The sequence below is a fragment of the Anser anser genome (genome assembly GCF_964211835.1).
Source record: "Anser anser genome assembly, chromosome: 4".
Lineage (NCBI taxonomy): Eukaryota > Metazoa > Chordata > Aves > Anseriformes > Anatidae > Anser > Anser anser.
In genome coordinates, this window is record NC_139724.1 from 33747105 (window position 1) to 33769808 (window position 22704).

A 22704-nucleotide genomic window follows, 5' to 3' on the forward strand; every position below is an offset into this window, starting at 1 on the left:
TTGTGATTTTTATTCGAGCTATGTCTGGCCCTAAAATTCCAAGTAATAATGCTTTTATGAAATACAATGGCACTACCTGTTTGCCAATAAAAATTGATACCATTTTTACATTAACATACTTTGATACAAGGCCCTGTGTATCACCCTATCTATCATGTAATGCATGCATACGTGTACATGTTCAGCAGATTATATAAGCAAACTGTATTAGCTGCTTTAATACTGTCTCCTGAGTTCAAGAGAAATACCCTTTTCTCACCTACAAGGGGAGGTGGTGTTGTTTTGTTTTAATTATCATTTCTCACTATTGGTAGACCGACAAACTGAACCAATAGTCCTAATGGAAAATCATTGCTCTTATTAGTTAAAAGTTGCAGAAAAAGAAGAAAACTTCTCTTTTTATACCTGTAGAATAAACGAAAGGGTTTCAAGGTAAGCAGGTGACATTAGGGGCCTAAAAGTTTGAAAACATCCCTTACCACAGTTTGCTTCTAAACTTAACAACTCTCTTCATCACTGTTCTCTGTCAAACAACGTCTGCTTATTTGATAAGGCTACAGCTCTACTCTGCAAAAAGGCACACCCTCTACTTCAAAATCTAACTGGGGTTCCTGCTTGTTCCTTATTTCATATGCTGAAATACGACCCTGCAGGCAGCCTGTGAAGTATCTAACAAGCACCCCACACTGAATACCCCATTCCCTGCTATTCCAAAAGGATATCTTACAACCTCCAAAAAGACTAAGCATGCATACTAAACGTGGCTTGCAAGAAAGCAGTATTTAGAGTTCAGACCTTATAAACTGAAATTTAGAGGGATCTTCTTTCAAATAAGTGGAACAGACTGTATGTTCATGGCTTAAACAATAAGCTGTTGGGCTTTTGTCCTCTAAAAAATTACACTTTCCTCTCAGACATTGGTTAAATTCCTAAAGTAGTAAGAAAATCAGAGTCAGAGCAAAGTGTCCTCTGGATATACCCTCTCTAAGACAGAAGTCTACATAGTCAGTACTGAACTATCATCATACCAATCTTTATGCAGTGCTGAAGACATTTTCCTATTCCAAGTCACAGCATGATGTATAAACACACTGCAAAGTAGAGGCTGCTGCGCAGGGTACATAAGGAACAAATCTGTAGCTTTTCCTAACTCTGAGTAAGCTGCTGGGAAAGGCAATTATTCCCCGCTTGTCTGTGATTGATCAGCTTCCTGTATATGGATGTGTGAGCTTTCATTTATTATCTTCTTGGTCACTGGCATGAGGCCTCAAAGAAAGAGGGTTTTTTAATGGGATTTTTTCTAGAAAGGGTATTAAAATAGCATGGAGGCAATTTAAAACATAAACAATGACACTTTCCAATCTTCCTCTCTACATAAGACAACACCCATATAGCTAAAAGTTCCAGGGGAATAGTTTTGGATGTAGAAAGGACATTTCAACCCATCTGTACTTTCTATTGCTTTTTAAATAATATGCACAAAGGGCAGAAGTCTGTGCAACCGAGGCAGAGTAAGGCTTTAAGTAACATGATTCTAATATTCATAAGGTTTTAACTTCTTAGTGATTATTTATGAAAACTTCTACATTATTATTATGAAAATATGATTATATGATTATTATGAAAACTTCAGGATAACAGGCTTAAAAGAAAGTAAAATAATCCCAAACTTACCAGTAGTACATCAGTAAAAACGTTTTAGAGTTAAACTCAGAACCCATCCTCATAGCTGGGTTGAAACAATCTGCCAATCCCTTCAAAGTATCAAATAATAATTAAATGCAGTGCTCATGGAAGAAAATTGGTAAATGAATGAATCTGTTATAGAAATAACAATAATATACTAAAGTTTCAATATTAAATAGTTTTCACATTACATTGCATAGGCGTAGGGCTATGTAGAAAAAACCACAGGGTTTTCCTCATATCAAAATTATCAAGAAATCTTACCCATTCCATTGGCTTAAAGACTGTTATACAGGCGTTATATTAGGGTAACTCATATGCAGGGAACTCCATGATAGGAGAGGAGGAAACAGGACACACCAGGGTTCTTCCATTCTTCACAAAGTGTCCAAGACCACCTGTGGCCAGTTCTTCTTTACTGCAAAGGAATTTTGTCTTGGTCACGCTTTGAGTATAACAGAAGGAACTTTCTTCAAGGAAAGAAAAACAACAAACTGATATCCCTAAACTAGATGGTGTAAATAACTGTAGATCGGTGTCTGCTGACGGTTTCTCTCAACTGATTCTTCTTAGAGAAGAGCTGATAATTTGACTCATTTAAAATACAAATATATTAGAGAATTGGTACTATGGGACAAATGTTTTTGAGCATTCTTAGCTGAATGAATTATCTTCCACATTATTTTAAACTCCTCATCATCTCACATTTGAGTAAAGGGCATAAAGGCAGTAAGATACTGTCAAGTGCTTATGTGCACCACTGTCCTCTGCTGGAAGGAATCAGTCTTACTCATACATTTGTGACCGATTAGCTTCTATTAGCAGTATCTGACATACAGCAAAGATGACATAAGCAACAGCTCATGTACATTCCCATTTAAGTTCCACAGGCCTGTGGTTTAGGACAGAAGGTTGTTAATTCTATTGTCTGTTTGATGTAGCTGCATAAACAGCATCTAAGATGCTTGCCTATTCCCTGGGCAGTGATCCTTGTTACCATGTATTTGTACAGCAATAACATTCTCGGGCCCTCCAGGGACTGGACCTCACTGCTCTACATACACAGCTAAGGTCCAGGATTGCAACTGAAGGGTATCGTATTAGGGACAGAAAACAAGCTAGGCGAACGCAGGTGACATTTGATGCCCATGATTTGGGAAACATCAACTATAAAGCATCATTTTTTTTTCTTACTTTTTTTTTTTAAATCAGTGTGTCAGGGTAGGGGTGCGCAGCGTGGGGCTCCCGGTCCTCAGCTGTGCTGTGGCGAGGCCTCCGCGGCACCCCTACCCTGGGGAGCTGACGGAGCACACAGCGCCTCGCCTCGCCGAGGCCGCCGCCCGCCATTACCGCCCCCTCAGGCGGAGCCGAGACGCGGGGCCTGCCGGGAGTTGTAGTCCCCCCGCCCACCTCTCCGCGCAGCCACTGCGCTCGGCGGACTACATTTCCCAGGGGGCACTGCGGAGAAGCCTCAGAGCCTTTGGCGAGGCAAAATGGCGGCGGCGGCGCTGGGCTGCGGTGGGGGTTGGCGCCGGGCGTGGCGGCGCGGCCTCGGGGGACTCGTCCCCGTCCCCATCCCTGCCCTTGTCCATGTCGCCGTCCCCGTCCCCGCCTGCCGCCCCCCGCGGGTCGTCGCCCGTAACGCCGGAGGTGGGGCGGTGCCGGCGGGGAAGAGCGGGTACGGTGCCGGGACGGCTTGGGGCCGGGCTCGGGTGGCGGGCGGCGGGGCCCTCAGGGCGGCCCGTTTGAATACCCTCCTGTCAGGGTTGTGAGGCAGCTACAGCCGCCTCCTAGCTGACAGCACGTACTGATCGAGCTTAAAAACACACTGACTGTCACAGAGACACGTTTGTCTCTGATCTGGTTAGCACACAGGCAAATAGCCTGGCGTTCCTGTGGTAGGGGTTCAAGCAGCAAGCGCTGCGCACGTTTCCATCGGGTCCCAAGGAAGCTCTCGTTTCTGGTGGAGAAACGCGAAATTTTGACAGTGCTGCCTGGGACTGAACGCTTTCCTCCTGCTGCGACTGAAAGTTGTGGCATATACAAGCTTTCATGTTCTCTGTCAAAATTCAGGCTTCTCTGAGCGACTGATCACCTAGATGAAATTATGTAGCTGCCAGCAGAAGTATGCTGCTTTGGTTTGATTATTTGGAGACATAGATAAATGTAAACCTTGAGCAAACACAGGAAGAAACTCAAGGTTTCTCAGCAGTATTGCGAGTAGGACTTCAGGACTGTTTGATGTATGGATCATTTTATCTGAGTGTAAGCAAACATGCTGAGGGAGTGGTGTCATGATGCGATGGGGATACATATCCAAAGAAACAGGAAACTGTGAGATAAGTTGTCCTGGGAAGAAAGAAAAAAAAAAAACACCACTTTTTCCCCCCAGATGAGGTATTTTCTACGAGTAGAGGAAAACACCGAAGAAAATGTTTCAGTAAAGAAAAAATGTATTGGATGCTTTAAACATCTGAACCTTAATCCTTTAGGACAATACTTCTTCCTATAGCAGCAATATAAGTGGTATCTGCATCTCTAATTTTGTGTTTGTAGGGATGCCCTCAGCTGTTGGAGGACAGAGAACTAAAATCTTGGCAGTGTATTACGTTCACCTTTGGAAGGAACACTATACTTGATATATTTGTTTAATGTTTTTCCATAGCTCGCTTATCTGCTATAGCTATCTGGGTACTTATATTGCTGAAGTCTCTTGCCACAGAAATGTGATTTCATCACTGAAATATTATTTGTGCCACTTCATTTGTACAAGGCCAGATAATTACTTACAGAAACTGTCAAGCAATTCATACTGTAAAGGTGACCCTTTTCCCTTGTCCATATAAAGGTTATGGATGTGAGAATTGCAATTACTTTTCACATGATATAGAGAAGCTTTATTCTATGGAGTATGTTCAGAGAGCAGTAGCTCTCTAGTTGAAATTGTGATTTCTCAATTACCACATTACTAATGTTTATGCTAATATGCTACTAACGCTGCTCTGGAGAGCCACCTTTCCCAGCATGCAAGTGACTGTCTGACAAAGAATACATAATTTATTATGCCACCTGTCTGCTGGAGATTTATCAAACTACATGAGAAGTAATTGATATTTATGATGATTTTGTGATTTTCATGGGGTACCAAATTAGGGTTCATTCAGCATGCAAGTTTGCCTCATTAATTTCTGTAAGATTTCTCATATAAGGCAAAGTTAAAAGTTTCAGACCATTATATTTTCTTTCTTACAGCATTCTCTCCAGCATATCGTCAAGACACTTTGCCATACAGTCCTGTCTTTATATATTGAGTTAGTGCCTTGTCTCCAATATTGCAACACAACCTTTGCCGTCACACTGTAGATGGATTTTGATACCACTTGCAAATTTTTACAATTGCAATTTAGTTTTTGACAAATAACTAAATTAAGAGGTTTTAATTCTTGTATTTTTAGATGTTTATGTTTTTAATCTAGAATCATAGATAGTTTTGTGTAGATAACATCATCTATACTTTAACTACATTTCCCTTCTCCTCTTTCCTTTTCAGTCTTGCGCCATGGGTACCAGTTGTGGGTCTGGAAATTCATGCACAGATCAGCTCCAACTCAAAACTTTTCTCTGGTTCCCAAGTCCAGTTTGCAGCACCTCCTAACTCTTTGGTATCTTTCTTTGATGCTTCTTTACCAGGAACTTTACCGGTAAGTTATGTTTCAACTTATCTTTTATCAGAATTTATGTCAGCCAACTTTGGGTATATTTCTAATATTCTTTTCTTTCTAATATTTGACTATAGAACTGCTTTTACACATTTGTCTATTTTCTGTCTGTTTGATAATTTGAGATGCTCAATACTGTTTCTTTTTAGTCTACTGACTCCCTGGTTATCACTGCAGATATTTGATATCCCCTGCAAAGGAAAAAAATAAGGACTGTCTTTGCGACGTTAAATGAATCACGGTATTTCTCTGAGGCCAGAGTGGGTGTATTTGGTTAGTATGCCACACAGGAAATTCCTTAGATATGAGAGGTACTTAAAATCCTGTGAGAGAAGAACATCTTAGATTTATTTCCAAGTGGCCATTTGATGTTACTTTGCCATATGTGTGTTTATGTAGCTGTCATTTGGCATTTGGAATGTCTCACTACAGGGTTACTTAGTTTCCTTAGTAGAAACTCTCTGATTTAGGAAAGTGTCAACTGTTCCTATTTCCGGTGCAACATAATTAAAATTAAAAAATAATATAAAAAAAAAGAATCTGTGTGAAACATTGTGAGCTAATAAGTCAGAATAGATAGCTAGTGCTTGGCAATGGGAATTTTTTAGGAACAGCATAATACATTTTTGTAGTCACAGCTTAATTATAACTTCATTGTTTGTGATGGCTATGACAGTGCTTCTGTAGAATTCTCTGGAAATCTAACAAGTTTAATATAATAGTTAAAAAAAAGAAAAAAGTATAACACTGAACAGCAAATGTAAGTAGTGAATAGACTTTACATTGCTTCATGCAACAAACATGCAGAGATTATAATGGGGTCAAATTATTTTATGCAAAAGTGCTTCCCTGAGTATATTTGTTAGAATGGAGGTTTGAATTCCAATTGCAGATGTATTTTTTTAATCTGTTGGAAGCTTTTCTTCACCGTGTTATAGCCTTAAATGATATGAAATTGAGAATTAACTTACAGGTGTATTTCTAGGGATTTGATATGTGCTGTGTGATCCTTAAAGAGAGAAATAAGTTGATATATTCATCCTGTATTCGCAAAGGTATTGAAACCTAAGAAAGTAGAGGTTAGATGCTGATAAAATTTGGACTTGACTCTGGCCTCAGTGCCAATTCAGGGTTGAGTTTCAGATCTAACTATATGGAAATCTTGAAAACTTTCCAGAGAGAATGGGAATCTTATGCAATCACTTGGTTTTAGACTTGAATCCCAGTTAGACTTGAAACATGGAAGATGAGTTAATTTCATTTGGGGGTAGGCCAAGGTTAGGGAGTTCATAATCACAGAATTTAAAAGGGTTCAAATTTTTGTTTTACAGCTACTTAACATTCTATGAATGCACAGAAATCCTGTTAAATTGTCTAATGCTTGTCTTCAGTCAAGCAGAAAATCTGTTCTTGAAAGAACAAAAATGAGTATTTATGTAGAGTTTCATTTTTATGTACATTTCTATTTGTCCAGGTTGGGGCTTTTTTGGCTTGCTTTTCTCTGTCGCAGTGCTTACAAATGAGGCTTGGTATGGCCTTTGTGAGAACGCACCGATACACGTGGGCTTTGGCAGAGAAGGTAACTGCACCTGAGATGCGAAAGCCGGACGGTTAGGTTAATTGAAAAGTAGTGATTCTGTGTTAGCTTCTCCCAGGTGCTTTTATTTCTACAAAAAGAAAGATTTTTCTCACTGTAGTACTGCTGAAAATAGAGTTGAAAGTGAATGTTACAAAATACCAGTTCTTGCAGGCTAGAATGTGGTACAGAATCCAGTCTGTAGTCATACCTTTATTTTCATATTGTATTTGCCGCACACGAATTAATGTCAGAACACTTTTTGTTCTGGCAGCAAACAATTGAGCTTATTTTCTTGAAGTAACTATATGTTTTTTTATATAGCAGTAGTACCAGAAGTAGAATTTGATAGATTTCAGTGGATTTAGAAAGATAGAAGGTAGATTCTGAAAATTTCTAAATATTTATTAAAAAAATAAAGTAACAAACGTTCAGATTATTGTCTAATAAGTCTCTTTAGAAGGTAAATATTTGGCCTTCCAACTCTGTTTTGATGAGAAATTTTAAAAAATAGGAGCAAAGTCTTAACAGAACTGAAAAATATAGTGGTTGTTCTGTCTGCAGCGGAGAATAACTACTGTTATAAACTGAGAAGTATAGTGACAGTTCTCAATGTCACAGGGATTTAAGCTTACCGTGGGACTATGATATGGCTATGACAGACAACCATGCTAGTGTTTGCTGCTTCACAGTGGGACCAGAAAGAATGGTGCTAAGGGGAACTTTTCTACTTGTTATACATTTCTTGGTCACTAATCAGTGTGGGCATGATACTTTGCTGTGTTCTGCACAGTAGAGGGGAAACTAGAGGAATCTGTTTAGACCTCCTCCATCTTTCTGCTTTATATTTTCCTCCTGTAGTGTCATACAATTTATTACATGTTCCTGCTGCAAGTAGGCCTTCAGAGGACCATCAAAAACAGTGTTAGTGTCACGACCATTTCACTATGCCGCTTTCATAATGTGCCTCTGAGACAGCTACAGGCAAGAACAGCGATGCAGGTGTACTCCTGTTCGGCATGAAGCAGAAAAAATGACATGGTAAAGCTTTAATTAAGAAGGTAGATTAAGAAATAGTAAGACTGGAGGGCACATCCCACACTGCTCTACAGGCTTCATTTTCATGTCCTGTGGTGATGGAACCCTCACCCCTAGGCCAGATAGCATCCTACTCAATTACTCCAAGGATTGCGTCTCTTTGGGACAATATACAAACCTTTAAAATTTAATGAAGTGTGCAAAGCGTACCTGTTATGTTTTGTTTACCAGGTAGATGGACTTGGCAATCAAATTAGCATGGTGTATTTAGAGAACCTGTTATGTAGAAAGTATTAAGCTACACCGAGCTGCATATGATGCATTATGTGTACATGTAGGTTGATTTAAAATTCTTCTGAGGATCCATAAATGTCATTTCACTTCCAGTCTGGTAAATCTTCTTTGAAAATTCTGAGAATCTTTATAAAGGTTTATAAAGATGAGACTGGCCTCACAGAAAGTGAATCCAGCTGTTCTCATGCTTCAGCTGGCTGACTAAAAGTTAATTATAGCTCAGCCTAAGAAATAAGATGATAGATCTAGTAACTGAAGGCTGAAACCTTTGTTGTCTGTGCTTAGTCTTTGTTGCTAATCACACCAGAACCAGAAGATGCACATTTTGTGTTTGTATCCTTCATGACTAAAGTGAAAACCTGATCCTGTTTCTTTGTATGCAGGTATGCTAAGAAATAACCTAGGATTTACTAACCAAGGTTTAAGTTAATCAGATTTGAATGAATGTTAACCCTACAGCCTTAAGTATTTTGAAATTTTTGACACCTTCTCTTGCGTTTGAATTTTATTATCTTCACAGTGTGAACAGTGTCTGTTTTATCTTTTTGTAAGGTGTAGTTTTCTGAAACACAGGTAATCATCAAGCTCTGTTTCTAATGAAGAAAAGATAAATTCCATCTGACCTTAGAAAAAGTAGAGTAAGGACTGTGTTGAACACTGCTGTAGAACATCATGATTTTATCTGAATATATATATTTTCCCTGTTTCATTAGACATCCTTAAGCACTTGGCAACTCACCCAGTGCTGCTATGATGTACTGAGATTTTCATATCCTCAATTTAAAACCCTTCAGTTTTCCCACTGTGGAAGGAAGCCTTTGCACCCTGCTGTGTCTTCCCTCAGCTGTACAGTGACATTCGTGCAATCGATACACCTTTTCATGGAAGAAAGTGGGGCTAGAACAGCTGTTAGTCCTTGCTCCTTCAGATATTGCGTTACTAGCAACCTGAAGTCCGACCTCTGACTTCTCTAAAGCTAAGGAATGTGACTGCAGCACTGCTCAGTAGCTGAGAGCATGCGTATCATGCTGTTGTCTTCCCCCCCTGCAGTACTATGCACAGTCCCAGTGCATAGCTGCCCAGGGACCTGGCAGTGGTAATATCCAGCTCGGGGATGTGGAGGATGCTTTAGTTCCCCTTCCTGTGTTGAGATTGCATCCATCCTTGGCAGTGGGAGATACCCAGTGTTTTTACAGGTGGTTTGGGTGATAGATTATCAGACATCATAATGAATTTTAGATGATATTAACATACGGGATTTACCTGATGCACTTACGTTCAAAGGCACTGGGAGGTTGGTATGGATCCTGGTGGATTTGTCACCATCTTATACATGTTGGAACAGAAACACTGAGACTAGAATTTATACTTTACAACTTGAAACTAGATTTTTTGATATCCCATGCCTGTTAGATCTGGTGACTGCAGCAGCTGCTTTATCAACTTGTGACTCCGGTTGTGTTTTGACAATCCTGCTGGCATGCGTATAAATTTACTCCCTTATTGTACTACATTGCTTTGAAAAACCCTGTTTCTTAGCTTTCCTTTTGATAACTACGTTTTTAATTGCACACACTTTTCTTGAGGAACCGGACAGTCTTGGGATCTTTGTATGCAAGTTGGTTTAGGTGTTGTAATCTAAATTTTCTTTTCTTCTTTGAAACCACATGTGCTTAGATTGTTGTATCCTTCAACTCTCCTCTAAAAATAAATTAGTAGCAGTGCCTGAAGGAAAAACTGAGTGCATACTTGTTTAAAACCATTTACTTATGTATAGGTTCTATTTAACTGTTTGCTATTTCTTTCACTAAAGCTGTAATAATTGTACTCAAGTGGAAAAAAGGAGACATTTTCTTAGAAATTCATGGCACCTATCTGTCACAGTCCTTTCATTCCTGATGATATTTGGGTTTGCTACATGCATTGTATCCTCAGTGGTTAACAGCCTTTTGTTGTTCACACAGCCCCAGCTTACAATGTATGTTAGTCCTAGTCCCTGTAAGCCTGTAAAAAGAAAATACCACTTAGTTTAGAAAAAAAATGGGGGAGAGAAACAGACTTTCAAATGATTGCTCCCTGAGAAGGCCTTCGCAGTTCATAGACCCTTGAATTTCTGCGTAGGTGATGGATTAGAGCCTACCTATGTAATTTCAAGCTATTAAGCAGTTCAGCACTGTTGTACTGGTCAGGAGAAGTCTTTGAAAGATTAAGGAGGCCTGCTTCAGGTGACTTTCAGGGCTGGCTTAGAATGAGGGGTGCTCCTCATTGTATTTTCTTCTCTTTCATAGGATCACTGACAGCCTGGGGTGGTTATATGTGGAACTGGTCTTCTTCATTGGGGTCTGAGAAGCATTACACTTCCTCAGTTACTGCAGTTGCTTGGGTCAAAATTATTTCACGCTTAACTGTGAATACCATTTTTCTGGAGATGCCTCTGCTCTTGTGCTTTGAAGTGTTTGGTGATGTTTGTCAATGCTCTTCTGTCAAGCTTTGAAGGAGTACCCTGTAAGATTTTCTCCTACTTTTTGCTATGTCTTGTTTATTTGTGAGAAGTTGCAATGTTCATTCTGGGTGTTTTAATCTTTTTGTCAAGGCTAACAACTCCTGTAGGGCTTTGTCTCCTTAACATCTCAGAAACTGTGCTACCTATTGAGCTCTCTTCCTTTTTCTTCTTGTTGGCTTTGCTGTTCATCCTGAACAGGTCCCTCTGGCTGATGTAAACTTGCCTGTTAGAACTGCGTTGAGTTGATATAACATCTTGCTGTCACCTATTTCAGTAGATCCTTCAATGCATCACTGATGTTATCTACGTATTTTCACTTATCTCCTTTTGTGTTGGTTTTTATTGCTTTACCTTTTGCTTTATACAGATTTTTCTTCTACTTCGTAGTGGGGAGCTGGTGTTTGCAGTATCTTGTTTCCTTTCTTTCACATAGTTCTGCTACTGAAGTTATCCTGTGCCACCTCTGATATGGTAGGATAGCATGACCATTACATGACAGCTAGACAGATCAGTGTCCCCTCTTTCCCGATTCAGTCTGAAATTGCTGCTGAAATGCACATTAGGCTTTTGGAGTAGTTTTTATTTGTGTGCTGGGAATTTATTTTAACTTTGAACTGTGGGTGATTTTGCGGGGAGGCAAATTTCTATTCCTTCTCTTATCAGTCACTAGATATGCTTTGGCATCCTTAAGAATTTGATTTAATTTTCTCTCAGTATGTGGACAGCCAGTCTGGTTCCAGGTGACTCCTTTTGAGGAAATCCAAGGTAGCGGAGTGTACATATGCATGTGAAAACAGTGCTCTATTAAGAAAGAGCTTCAGTAGCAATCATGGTTCTACCATTTTTTTTAGCATTTTACCTTTGCAAACTGACATCTTGCTTCTTTGTTCTTCTTATTAACAATTTTTTCTTTGAAGACTTTTTTCATTAAAAGGTATTTAGGAAACACTGTCCAACAGCGTTTGATGACAGATAATTGTAGACTGGGTCTTTGTTCTCATCATGGTTAGCTGTCTCATGTGTAATGTTGCATAACTCTCAGTTTTATGTATTTTGCTTGAAACTTATCTTGGTGCAATTAGGCTGTAATTGGTTCTTAGGGTAAAATTAATTTATTTCTCTGTGTTTTCCTCTCAATCAGCCACCTTGGCACTGTAAATATGTTATGGCTGTATTTTTGATTTTGGAAGGAATATGTAAGCTTGTGCCACTGGAGTTTATTAGTTATATGTGCAGATTTTGCTATTGCAACCATTGTTTTCCATACAGAAATGTTAGTTTTGCAGTTCCGCTGCCAGGTTCAGCCCAATTTGTCTAAAAAGATTTTGGACTGTAGAGGTTTTTGTGAATCTATTAGCAAGTGCAGGAAGAGGAAAATAGCATTTGAGTCTGCTCTCTTCTCCCCACTGCTACTAGCTTTATTTGGGCTGCTGATATTCAGGTATTTGTGACAGTTCATACTCAGTTTGACATGTTTGATGAAGTGGGGAAGAGGTGAAGGGAATCATGGAGGAGACAGTGCTGATCTCACTGCTTAGGTAAAACAAACTTGGACAGTTATTTATAGGAAATTAATTTTCATTGGTCCTGCTGTTCTTGTCTTTTAACCAAGAATTTTAACCAAAAGCAAACAAACTTGCCTTTTAAAAAAGAATTTTAATTTGCTTTTTTAATAGCTTTTTGCAAGACTTGTTGCAGCATGTCACCTATTGTTTGCTTGAATTACTGTTATTCTTGTGTGTGTTAGAATTCTGTTTTACTCTCAATTTGTAAGTTGTGCTCTCTTAAGAGATCTAGGTCAGAAGAACCACCCTGGAGGGAAAGATGGCACCTTTTTTGAGGAGCAAATAAGCATGTTTCAGGAGACTGCAAACAGAGGAAGAAGGGATGAGGGAGTAGCAGCGAAGGGCTGGGAGCTTTTAGTGTACTTAAAGATTGCAACAAGGAGCAGAGGGCAGATAGCCAAGATTTAGAAGTGCAAGAGAATGACAGTCAATGTGTATCAAAGTTCTGAATTTGTTGCAGGGGATTTGATAACAAGGGAGCTGGCCCTCCACAAGCCTACATGCCAAGAACCACCTGCAAGGGTAAATAAGGCAGTGGGGTGATTTAGAAAGACTTTCTATTTCCATTTGGTACTAAATGCTCTGAATTTTCCCTCTTAAACAAGTTAAGCAATATAAGTTATGTTGAAGAAAGCAGACGTTATTCATGTGTAAAAGTCTTTATTAATGTGTTTGTTTTTTTTTGCAGAGCTCAGCATAGGAAAAAAGGTCTGAGAAGGTCTGCCTCAAAGCTCTGGCTGACTTTGGATTTGATCTCATTCTGTAACTTAGGTTTTAGCCATTGCTCAGTCCCCTACCTCTAGAACCAGTGAGTTTTTTTCACTGGCTTTTCCTGTATTTAGCTTCTCCTGGACCAGATAGCACTGGCAGTGGTTTGTGTTTCAGGTGGCATAACAGAGGAAGCATCCTTATGACAGGTCAAAAAAGCCATGTGGCTCAGAAGATGGTACTGTCAGCAGGGTGGGTATAGATGTTACATAGTGGACTTCTTGATGGCAATGCCATGGAAACAGAGTGATTATGGATATCATGAACCATTGTATCTCTATTGTGTTGTTCTTCTGTCTTCTGCTTCTGGAACCAGTTCCGAATGGTAGAAGTTTATCCAGTTGTAGCCAGGGATGACGGAATTTTAGACACCAAGATCCCTGTTTTGAGGCAATGCCGCTGGATTGGTTGCCTCACTAGCACCCCAGAAACAGTTTTTTTTCCACTGAGAAGAGAACATTGAGCACTTTGCCCACATAGTGGTCTGAATGGATTTTTCCTTCCGTGGGTTTTAGCAAACCCTGTCTCAGAGGACTGAGAAACCCAGAAGTCAGTCAGTATTTAAAGAGCTTTGAATTTGGTGTTAAACTTCCTGGTTTTCTTACTCTCAGGGATCAGAATTTCTCCCTACTGCTGCTGAATTTTTGTGATTATCATTGCCACTGGAAGATAACTCCTCCTATTCTAAGCCTTGTGATACAAGCTCTCACACTGGCTCTTCATCTTCAGAGAATGTGCCCTGTTATTCTTTGGATACATGTAAAGTAATGTGTTTAGGAGCCGGGCACTTCTTAAGATGTCAGAGTTCCCTGTTCCCTGTTCTTTGCCACCAGACAAGGTTAAGGATAATAATATGTTTTGTATAGCAGCATATATATATTTGGTACCAGACAGCAGAAAGATAAGGTTACAAAATGTAATGATATATTTAATCAAAATATACTGCTTCAACTTCTCAGTTGCCATTTTGTTCTCTTTGCTTAAGCTAGAGTCTCTTTCTGTTAATCTAAGATCTTTATTTAAAATGTCTGCTGCTTTCTCCTCTGCACTCTTGCACCTTTCCTTAGGGTTAAGAATGTAATGCTCATCTTAAGACTGGAAATATGCTGTGAAGTAGATGCTGGACTGAAATGAAAAAAAAAAAAAAAAAAAAACCATAAACTGAAGCTGGCCTTCGTTTTAAATTTATCCTGCAGTTAGTGACCTCATTTGTTGCAATATGTAGGTTCTTTGCAGACCAAACAAATGGCAAGACTTATGTTGGCTTGTTCTTTTTTTTTTTTTAAAAAAAAAATATTGTATGCCAAAGGGGATGGGGTATGATTCCCAATGATCCTATTGAAATAAATGGTTTATTTGGGATGTGGTTAACTCTTCATTTGTTGCCGTGTACATTCGGTACATGCATAGCTACAAGACAGTTATCCCCTTCTGTATGTGTGGGAGGATGCCAAGGAAGAACTCTGGGTTGAAGTACTCAACTACAGTATCAGATTGAACAGTCGCAATTACATTTGGACTAAGTGGATATGAGAATAATTTATTTTGAAGTTTAACTTATGAATGCACTTCAAAGAATCATATATTGGAGCAGGTCAGTACTTTTAAAACTGCAAGAATAATAAAACTGAATATATCCGTTAATGGAAGCAAATAAAAATCAGAGTGATATGAAATAGGAGTAACAGGAAATATGACTAGATATATCTGTTGAGGTTTCTAGAGATTACTGCCTTGTTTACAGAGAGCGGGCTAAGTACATTGCACTACTTCCTTCTTCCAGCTGTTATTTTAGATTAAAAGGAGCTAGAATTAAATATTTCCAAGATAAATAGTCATGTAGTTAATCACAGGATGCTGATTTCTTCATGTTTATAAGTAGGAGTGAAGGTTTTAAGATAGCCAATTAATATGGAACCTACTTTATTAAAATGTGTGACCCGGAATCAATATATATTTTTCTTAATTTGGGGGAAATTATGTTGATTATACTGTGTTTAGTACAAGGAACACTTTGTTCTGTAACAAAGGCCTCTGGGAACCCACCGCTACAATAAAGATTTTTTTTTTTAAGGGGTAGCAGAAATGAACATCTTTTCAGGAAGGAGATTTAGGTGTTTCTTTTTTTTATATTTTTTTCACTTACCATGGAACCATAGACTGGCTTGGGTTGGAAGGGACCTTAAAGCCCACCCAGTTCCAGCCCCGTGCCATGGGCAGGGACACCTCCCACCAGACCAGGTTGCCCAAAGCCCCATCCAGCCTGGCCTTGAACACCTCCAGGGAAGGGGCATCCACAGCTTCTCTGGGCAGCCTGTGGCAGTGCCTCACCAGGCTCTGAGTGAAGATTTTCATCCTAACATCTAATATAAGTCTCTCCTCTTTTAGTTTAAAACCATTCCCCCTTGTCCTATCATTATCTGCCCAAGTAAAAAGTTGTTCTCGGTCTTTTTATAAGCCCCCTTTAAGTACTGAAAGGCTGCTTATCCTATATATTACTCAGGAGCAAAACAAAAAGCTCTATGTCTACTCTCTTAAAGTGTAAAAATGATCATTTACTAAATATAGAAACAGATATCTTCACCTTAAAGGGTGAAGATTAGCTTTTCTAATGTATTAGTATAAGGAGTAAACCTGCTGTTAAGGAAAAAAAAAACTGTTAAAATTTGCTTTTGATGGGAATTTATGCCGTTGAAGGTATTATGCGTGTACTTTTGTATAGCTATTGAATAGTCCTGCATTTAAAACCAAGGTCTTGATTAAACCGACCTTGCAAATAAAGATGATAAATTTTTAAAAGGAATCTTTCCACTTGTGAACTAGATGTAAAGAATAGACAAGTATCAGAAAAAACAAGATCCTAGCTGGATTGTTCTTTCATTCCTTTAACTCTCAGTTACCATGGTGCTCTAGCAGGATAGCCTAGCTACAAGTGAAATGATGCTGATGTTGTGATGCCATTGTTAAGGTGTCTCATGAGTTTCCCGTACAAACAATTCACATTTCTTTCTGTGATAGATCTCTAGGAATTTCATGAAATAAATACCTAGGAGAGATGCTTCTGTTTTAGAAGACCAGAAATATTTAAGAAGACTTTCTAGACTGTTGTGTTTTGTCCATAGCTATTCCAGGAACCGCATAGCTTTCTTTCAAGGCCAGCACTTTGCTAGCATATCAGACTGGCAGCTTGTCAGTTCAAGCCAGTAATTTAAATCTTTGGTGCTAGTCAAAGCTGTCAACTTAATAACAGCTTACCACCTAAACAAGCTGGGGGGACTTATTCTAGGTCATTAGTATGGGAAGTTTCACATACTGAATTGATATTTATCACTGTAGATTATTTGAGAAGCTAAACTTGTTTGAAGGAAAATTAGTAGTTTGCTTAACCAATTCTGCTTTATGCACACAGCTTTGATTATAAATGGCTGAAATGGGTAGTGATAGTTACTTCAGAAGTGGAGCAATATTAGATAACTTTTGATTTTTTTGAGGAAGTAGAGGGTCATCTGCTTTTCCTAGTCAAACAGGGCCAGAGAAAGGACGTCTCAGCATGGCGCTGGGGGAAAGATTCATTTTGCAGTGTCTTCTGTCACCACAGTGGTCAAGAAATACCACAGGAAGTGAGAGTAGTGAATGAGTAATGTTGTATGTACAACGACTGGGCTACTGTGATCCAATACGCTGGGCACAGATACACGTTGCAGCCATCCAAATGCTTAGTAATACTGCATAGAAAATAATGAATATTTTACGTATTTATGCTAGTTTTTCCCCAGGGCCACCAAAATGGTTCATCAGTTGTAGTACAAAAGCTTCTGGGAGATATAAGTAGTAAGTATATGGAAATTATTTCCTCCACCCCCAAACAGTATTAATCCCTTAGAGCAATGGGTAAGATACAGTCTATCTTGTTTGAAGCAAAAACTGAAGTAGTAGTCAAAGGTGATAGTTGAATCATAATCATTGGCTAAACTCTACCTGTGTTTGTAGAACATCCTCTGAGGCTCTAGTGGACTGCAGCTTGGGACTTCGGTTTTGCCTTCTTCTCAGACTGGAGTCAGTCACAATCCCTTTGCTGGCAGGAAACGCAGCAGGACATCAGGCATGTGTTCACTGCTTCGGTGCAGTGGTGTTTTGAGTCTCCCTGGTCCTTATGGAGCCTTAATGGTTTCTGGTTAAAGGGCTGACGGGTATAGTCCTCTCTCATTTGTAAAGCTGAGTAGTGTCATGCCATAAGGCTTTAGAAGGAGGAAATTTTGCTGGTGCAGTTAGAAATGTTGTGGTGTTTCAAACATTGAACAATTTGAACTGTTATAAGCATTGTTAGGAGCTTTTTTAAACAGTAAAAAAAAAAGTCTCTGTTCTGCCTGGAAGCATCTAATTGCTGAAAACAGGATCATCTACTATGTAATGAACTGCAGCCATGATACTAGGATAAAGTAATATTTTGAAGTTACCTGTTTTACTTTAGATTACAGTCAGGGCTAATTGCGTTCATTTTGCTGCAGATCTATTTCAAAGGGAAGTTGTTCTTCCTCTTATCTGTTTTGAAATCTGTTCTATGTGTCTTTTAAAATTTTTAATAAATAAAATATTCTGCAACAGATGATGTGTTGTAGCTAGCCATCTATAGCTACACTAAAGATCTGAAAGTTCCCATGTTAGATGTCTTAAATACTTACTTTCTCAACAGTATAAGCAATTTTTAAATTTCTCTTATATGAAGAGTTTCTCCTATTTTTCAGTGAAGTTTTGATTTCTAAAATACTCGAGGAGTAACGCAAAGAGATTCCTTTTTGAGGTAAACACATGGGCTGTGAACAATGTACAGCTGCTTAATCTGTTTTCAGAAACCAGGCTGGTAAATATAAAAACCAAATTCTGTCAGAAACATTGAAGAAAACAGTATTCAAGCCTTTTATGTTTTGGTCAATGCAGATGAAATCATGTAAATACCTTTACCTAGTGTGCTTCTTTAATGGTCCAGAAATTGACTTCTTGGCAGCTCTACAATGCAGAATAAGATGAATAAAGTTCCGTTCCTGCTTCAAAACACTGTAAATGTGAGCATGTTGGAGTTGCACTAAGGCAAACTCAGTCTTTTTTATTTTTTTTCCATTTTTATCAATTTGATATTAGTTGAACCAACTGTTAAATTAATGAGAGCACATTTGAAAAAAGCTATAATTATGAAACATTGCTTGTTAGTACTTTCGGGAGTGGAATTTTCTTTATCCTCTGGATCCTGAACCTGCTGAGGAGCTAGAAAGGTGTAACACTGAGAGTGGTGGATTCATTGTGAGAAATTGCGTTTCAACTCCTTTATTTCTTTATGAAGGCCTTGCTGGGTCTTCAGCTCACGTGGCGTTTTGCAAGAACCTTAACGCCATCGGTTCCCTGGGTACTGGAGTGCGTGCATACTGGTAGCCATGGGATCAATTGATGTTTCTTTGGTTCTCTTTTTACAAAGCATGAGCGTGCTTAATTTCATCGTTGTTAAGCAAATCTATGGATAATTACTCAGGAATTCACTGTGGTTTCAGAACACCTGTAACCACAAAGTGTTTTAATGAAATAGCACTGCAGTCCCTTGTGCAAGTCCATTGTTTTCCGAGTATGACATGACAGCTAGTTGCAAGTCAGTTGTCATTTGCTATGATTTGTCTTTTTTATCTTTGAGTGTGCAAGAGTACTGTAATGTGTGCAAAAGTAGCAAGCCAGAGCAGTGCATACCTCCTTATGTGGCATGACAACATGACAATGACATTTTTTTCATCTTAAAACTCTGTGGATTTGTAGGTACTGCAACTTTAATGATGAATTAGAACTACTCACACAAGAAAAGAGATACAAGGGTGTCTGAAGGAAAGCAAAACTGAATATATGCTCCATGTAAGGCAGTGTGTGGGAAACACGTTTGTTACATACTGAGCACCTGAGCAAAACTCTGTGTCATGTTTCCTTAGGTTCTCAACAGGAGATGTGTAGAAGCAGCAGTGATGACAGGCCTGGCACTCAACTGCAGCATAAACAAGAAGTCCTTGTTTGACAGAAAACACTACTTCTATGCAGATCTGCCTGTAAGTATGCAGTGTGGGTGGCTCCTTTACAGCTGTAGGAAAGGGCAAGTCTGGAGTACGGGTGACAATAGGGGATGAGTGAAGAGATGCTTTTTCTGTTTCCAGTCAGTGTTCTGCTCACCCCAACAGGATGCTGCGCTGTGCCCTGATGAATAGACAGCTGTACCCTGGTGCTCGCTGATTGAATATGATTGCTCTGATTGCTGACTCCTTGCCTAGCTGCACGATTCCAGTGGCTTAATGTAATTGAATTGGGAGCTGGAGCTGCTTTGCCCCCTAAGTTCTCCATTCCTGGTGCTTAGTACTAATTGTCTGTTAGGGTAAAAGCAGTCTGATAATAGCCCTTCATTTCAAGTGAATGTATAACAAGTTTCAGTGGTATAAACATGGTAGTGTCTTTTCTGTGTGTGCTTAAGGAGCTAAAAATATTTAATTTGCCTTTAAAAATTTCTCAGTCAGTAGTTCCAATAAATTAAAAAAAAAAAGACTGAGTCTTTGCAGTGTGGTTTGTTGGTAGTTTTCATATTTGTTAGTGTCAGTGGAAGTCAAATGCATTTTGCCACACTTGATATGGGTGTAGAAATACTGAAATCAGTAAGGGCCTGACTTCTGTCATTACAACAGGGTGCAGAAGTGTTTGAATCCTTTCTTCTTCTATTTTGGTAAATAGAAATTTCTATTTTTTTCTTTCTTTATAATTTTAAATACTTTTTTTTTCTGTCAGCTTATTTGTTCTGATTTTTCAGTTTAACTTGTTGAAGGGAGGAACACTAGTTTTACTTTCTCTGATTTGGGGCTGAAGATCTGTTGACTGCATAAAAAGAAAGAAAAAGTTTCTATTTTATCTGAGAAAGATCAAGCATGTTAGCTTATCCTCTCTTTAGGTGAGGTATCCCAGACATCAAGAAAGGCAGAGAGAGAGATTTCTTAGGTCCCAAATCAAAGTATAGATGTGCTGTATTATTAACCAGGCTATCTTCTCTCCCAGTGTTTGTTCAGGCATTGAAAATATTTTGAAGTTACACAAAACACATTGAAATACATTTGCTTCCCACCTTGGAAAGAGAACAATTTTATAGTTGTCTGTTGGACACCTGATCTCAGAAGAGATTTGTGTCCTGTTTTCTTCTGCGTCGGGAATGTGCAACTCTTAGTTTTACCTCTATGAAGTTAATATAATTGCTGATTTTGTTTCTGGGGATAACTTTGCTAGTATTTGTGAGCTACTAAGAGAGGCCCTTTTGTTGGGAGTTTTGTAATGAGCTACCGGGAATATGAAACACATCCTTATCACTTTGAATTATCAATACTTTTTTTTAATCGTAAAACTATTTTAGAACCCATTTCCAGACCTGAAGGAGAAAAAAAGTGAAATATCAAGAAATAAACACATCTTTAAAAATTCCTTTATACATAATAAAGAAGCACCAAAACATCACAGATCTGTTTCCACACCACCTTTGGTGCTTCTGCTGTTAAACTGAAAACATCTCAAATATTCTTGTGTTTTCTCCTGCTATCAGTCTACTGCACAGAAACTATATGAAAGAATGTTGTCAAGTAAAAGAAACCTCAGCTATGTGTTTAGAGGAGAAAGGTGAAGCAGAAGAAAGAGTGTACAGCATCATGTGGGCTGCCATTGTCTGCAGACATGAATTATAGGATTGTCTTGTAAAATATGGATGGAAATTTGGTGAAGGAGATGCTGATTTTATTAGCCTGAAACATGTAATTCTTTTTTGCTAGTGACTGACTTCTGTAGTTTAAAGTGCTGACATTAAACTGCCCAACCTGCATTTCACAGTGAAGCAGTCTAGCCAGGAACTCTGTAATAAGATGCGGAGTTTAGGCTAATGAGCTGTACAGAGCAGATAAAATAAATCCTGCTCTTAGGGTCTTTTGACAATGGGATTATTGTTACTCATGAGCGTACGGCTTTGGATAGGAAATGGGATTCTTGTTATTTATTGTCACTCACCATTTCAGGCTTTAAAAAAATCATTTTAATGAGAAGTTTTAAGAGATGGGAAGAGCTGTCTGGTTAGCATAGTCTGCATAGAGTCAATTATTTTATGTTTCTTGTAGTGATTATGGCTAGAAGGTCGTGCACTTCATTGCGTATATAAGCTGAGCTATTCACGGTGCCAGACCATTGTCCTCCATCCCAACGCACTGTCACCATCTTTAAACTTTACAGTAAGCCCTTCCTCCCTGCAAGATACACAAATGCTTCTCCCAGTTCATTGGAAACTGGCAGGTTTTTTAAATTCTCACCAGTGGGGGCATTAGCAGGCTAGCAAGGAGGAAGAGATAGGGGCCCTATCTCAACAGAGTAATTGATTCAATTCTGTATTTTTACATCAGTGAAGTGATTACAATCCCTTGTCACTGGCAGCCCCTTCTCTGGCTGGGAGCTGCCCCTTTGCATGGAGTCCCAAGTATGAGGTGGTATTTATCAGCTGTGTGCTCCATTGGGGGTTGCAGTGTCTAGCTTGTAGATTGCTGCATTAATGAAACTGAACTTTCTCCTTTTCTTCATATTTTTTTCCTGCCACCTCCCTCCCCACCACACTTATGAGTAAGTTACTGAACTGGCAGAGAGGGATATTCAGCCTGATGGGAAGATGAGCGATAGTCCCAGCTTGGGGATGGAGCTACAGTTACTGTCTTCAGACAAGATTTAACATGATCACAGAACCACAAGCATGGAAGAACCACTTCTGGTCCATTTTCTGCCCCAAGGCAGTATCAGTGAAATTGATGTCATCCTTGGCAAGTGGTTGAGTAGTTGATTATTTCTGCATTAGTATAGTATTGTATTCTTACCTGTATTGAGGAGCACTTTTATTTTTTCCCAGATCTCCAGCTTCTCACAGTTACTTCGAATTCTAGTCCCATTCTCTAGCTTCCCTCCTCTCCAGATAAGCAGAATAATTTGTGTTTTTGCCTGTTTATGTGTACCTTCATCTTTTACAGGTCACTATGGAAGGTGTTGCATTGTCAGTTTAATATTCTTAGTCTAGAGTACTTGCATTTGGTAATGCTGCTGTTTTGCATAAGATGAATGTTTTCAGTATAAAGCTATTTTTTTGACAGGCTGGCTATCAAATCACTCAGCAAAGAGTTCCTATTGCGGTGAATGGGAGTCTGTCATACAGTCTCTGCATAGATAACAAAATGAGCCAGATGGTGACCAAAACTGTGAGGATTAAGCAAATTCAGTTGGAGCAAGACAGTGGAAAGAGTCTCCACGATGATTCAAGGAGCCAAACTCTTGTTGACTTGAATAGGGCTGGTAAGCTTGGACTATTCTCTTATTTTTCTCCTTCTTTCTGTAAGATGGGTCTTTAAAAGTAAATGAGTGAAAAGTAACAGATGAAAATTAAAAACAACCTGATATGTATCTCCTCAAAAATGTAAACAGATCAAAATGCACATTACACTTGAAGCAGGGGAAGGCTTGCATTTTTTAATG

At 39.0% G+C, this 22704-nt stretch overlaps 1 protein-coding gene and 2 long non-coding RNA genes across 6 annotated transcripts in view; 2 read left to right on the forward strand and 1 right to left on the reverse strand.

The window, feature by feature from the left end:
• LOC310899672 overlaps positions 1-3019 on the reverse strand; it is a 224263-nt gene extending 221244 nt beyond the window's left edge. For both annotated transcript variants that reach the window (XR_014584476.1, XR_014584477.1), the window contains exons 1-2: positions 2881-3019; positions 1951-2104 (exon numbers count right to left, since the gene is read on the reverse strand). This is a non-coding gene — a long non-coding RNA (uncharacterized lncRNA). The remainder of the gene's footprint in view (positions 1-1950; positions 2105-2880) is intronic.
• A 114-nt stretch (positions 3020-3133) lies between these two features.
• GATB (glutamyl-tRNA amidotransferase subunit B) overlaps positions 3134-22704 on the forward strand; it is a 47275-nt gene continuing 27704 nt past the window's right edge. For 2 of the 3 annotated variants that reach the window (XR_014584459.1, XM_083836380.1), the window contains exons 1-4: positions 3134-3364; positions 5237-5387; positions 19116-19229; positions 22326-22524. Coding sequence is in view for 2 of the 3 variants with exons in the window: in XM_083836380.1 (XP_083692506.1) it covers positions 3180-3364; positions 5237-5387; positions 19116-19229; positions 22326-22524 (649 nt within the window). In the remaining variant the exon portion in view is untranslated. Of the gene's footprint in view, positions 3365-5236; positions 5388-5495; positions 6985-19115; positions 19230-22325; positions 22525-22704 lie in introns of those variants that run through there. The other variant, XM_083836381.1, reaches the window with a different exon arrangement.
• Positions 7003-14310, forward strand: LOC310899671. The gene is made up of 2 exons (XR_014584475.1): positions 7003-13189; positions 13267-14310. It is a non-coding gene; the product is annotated as an uncharacterized lncRNA (long non-coding RNA).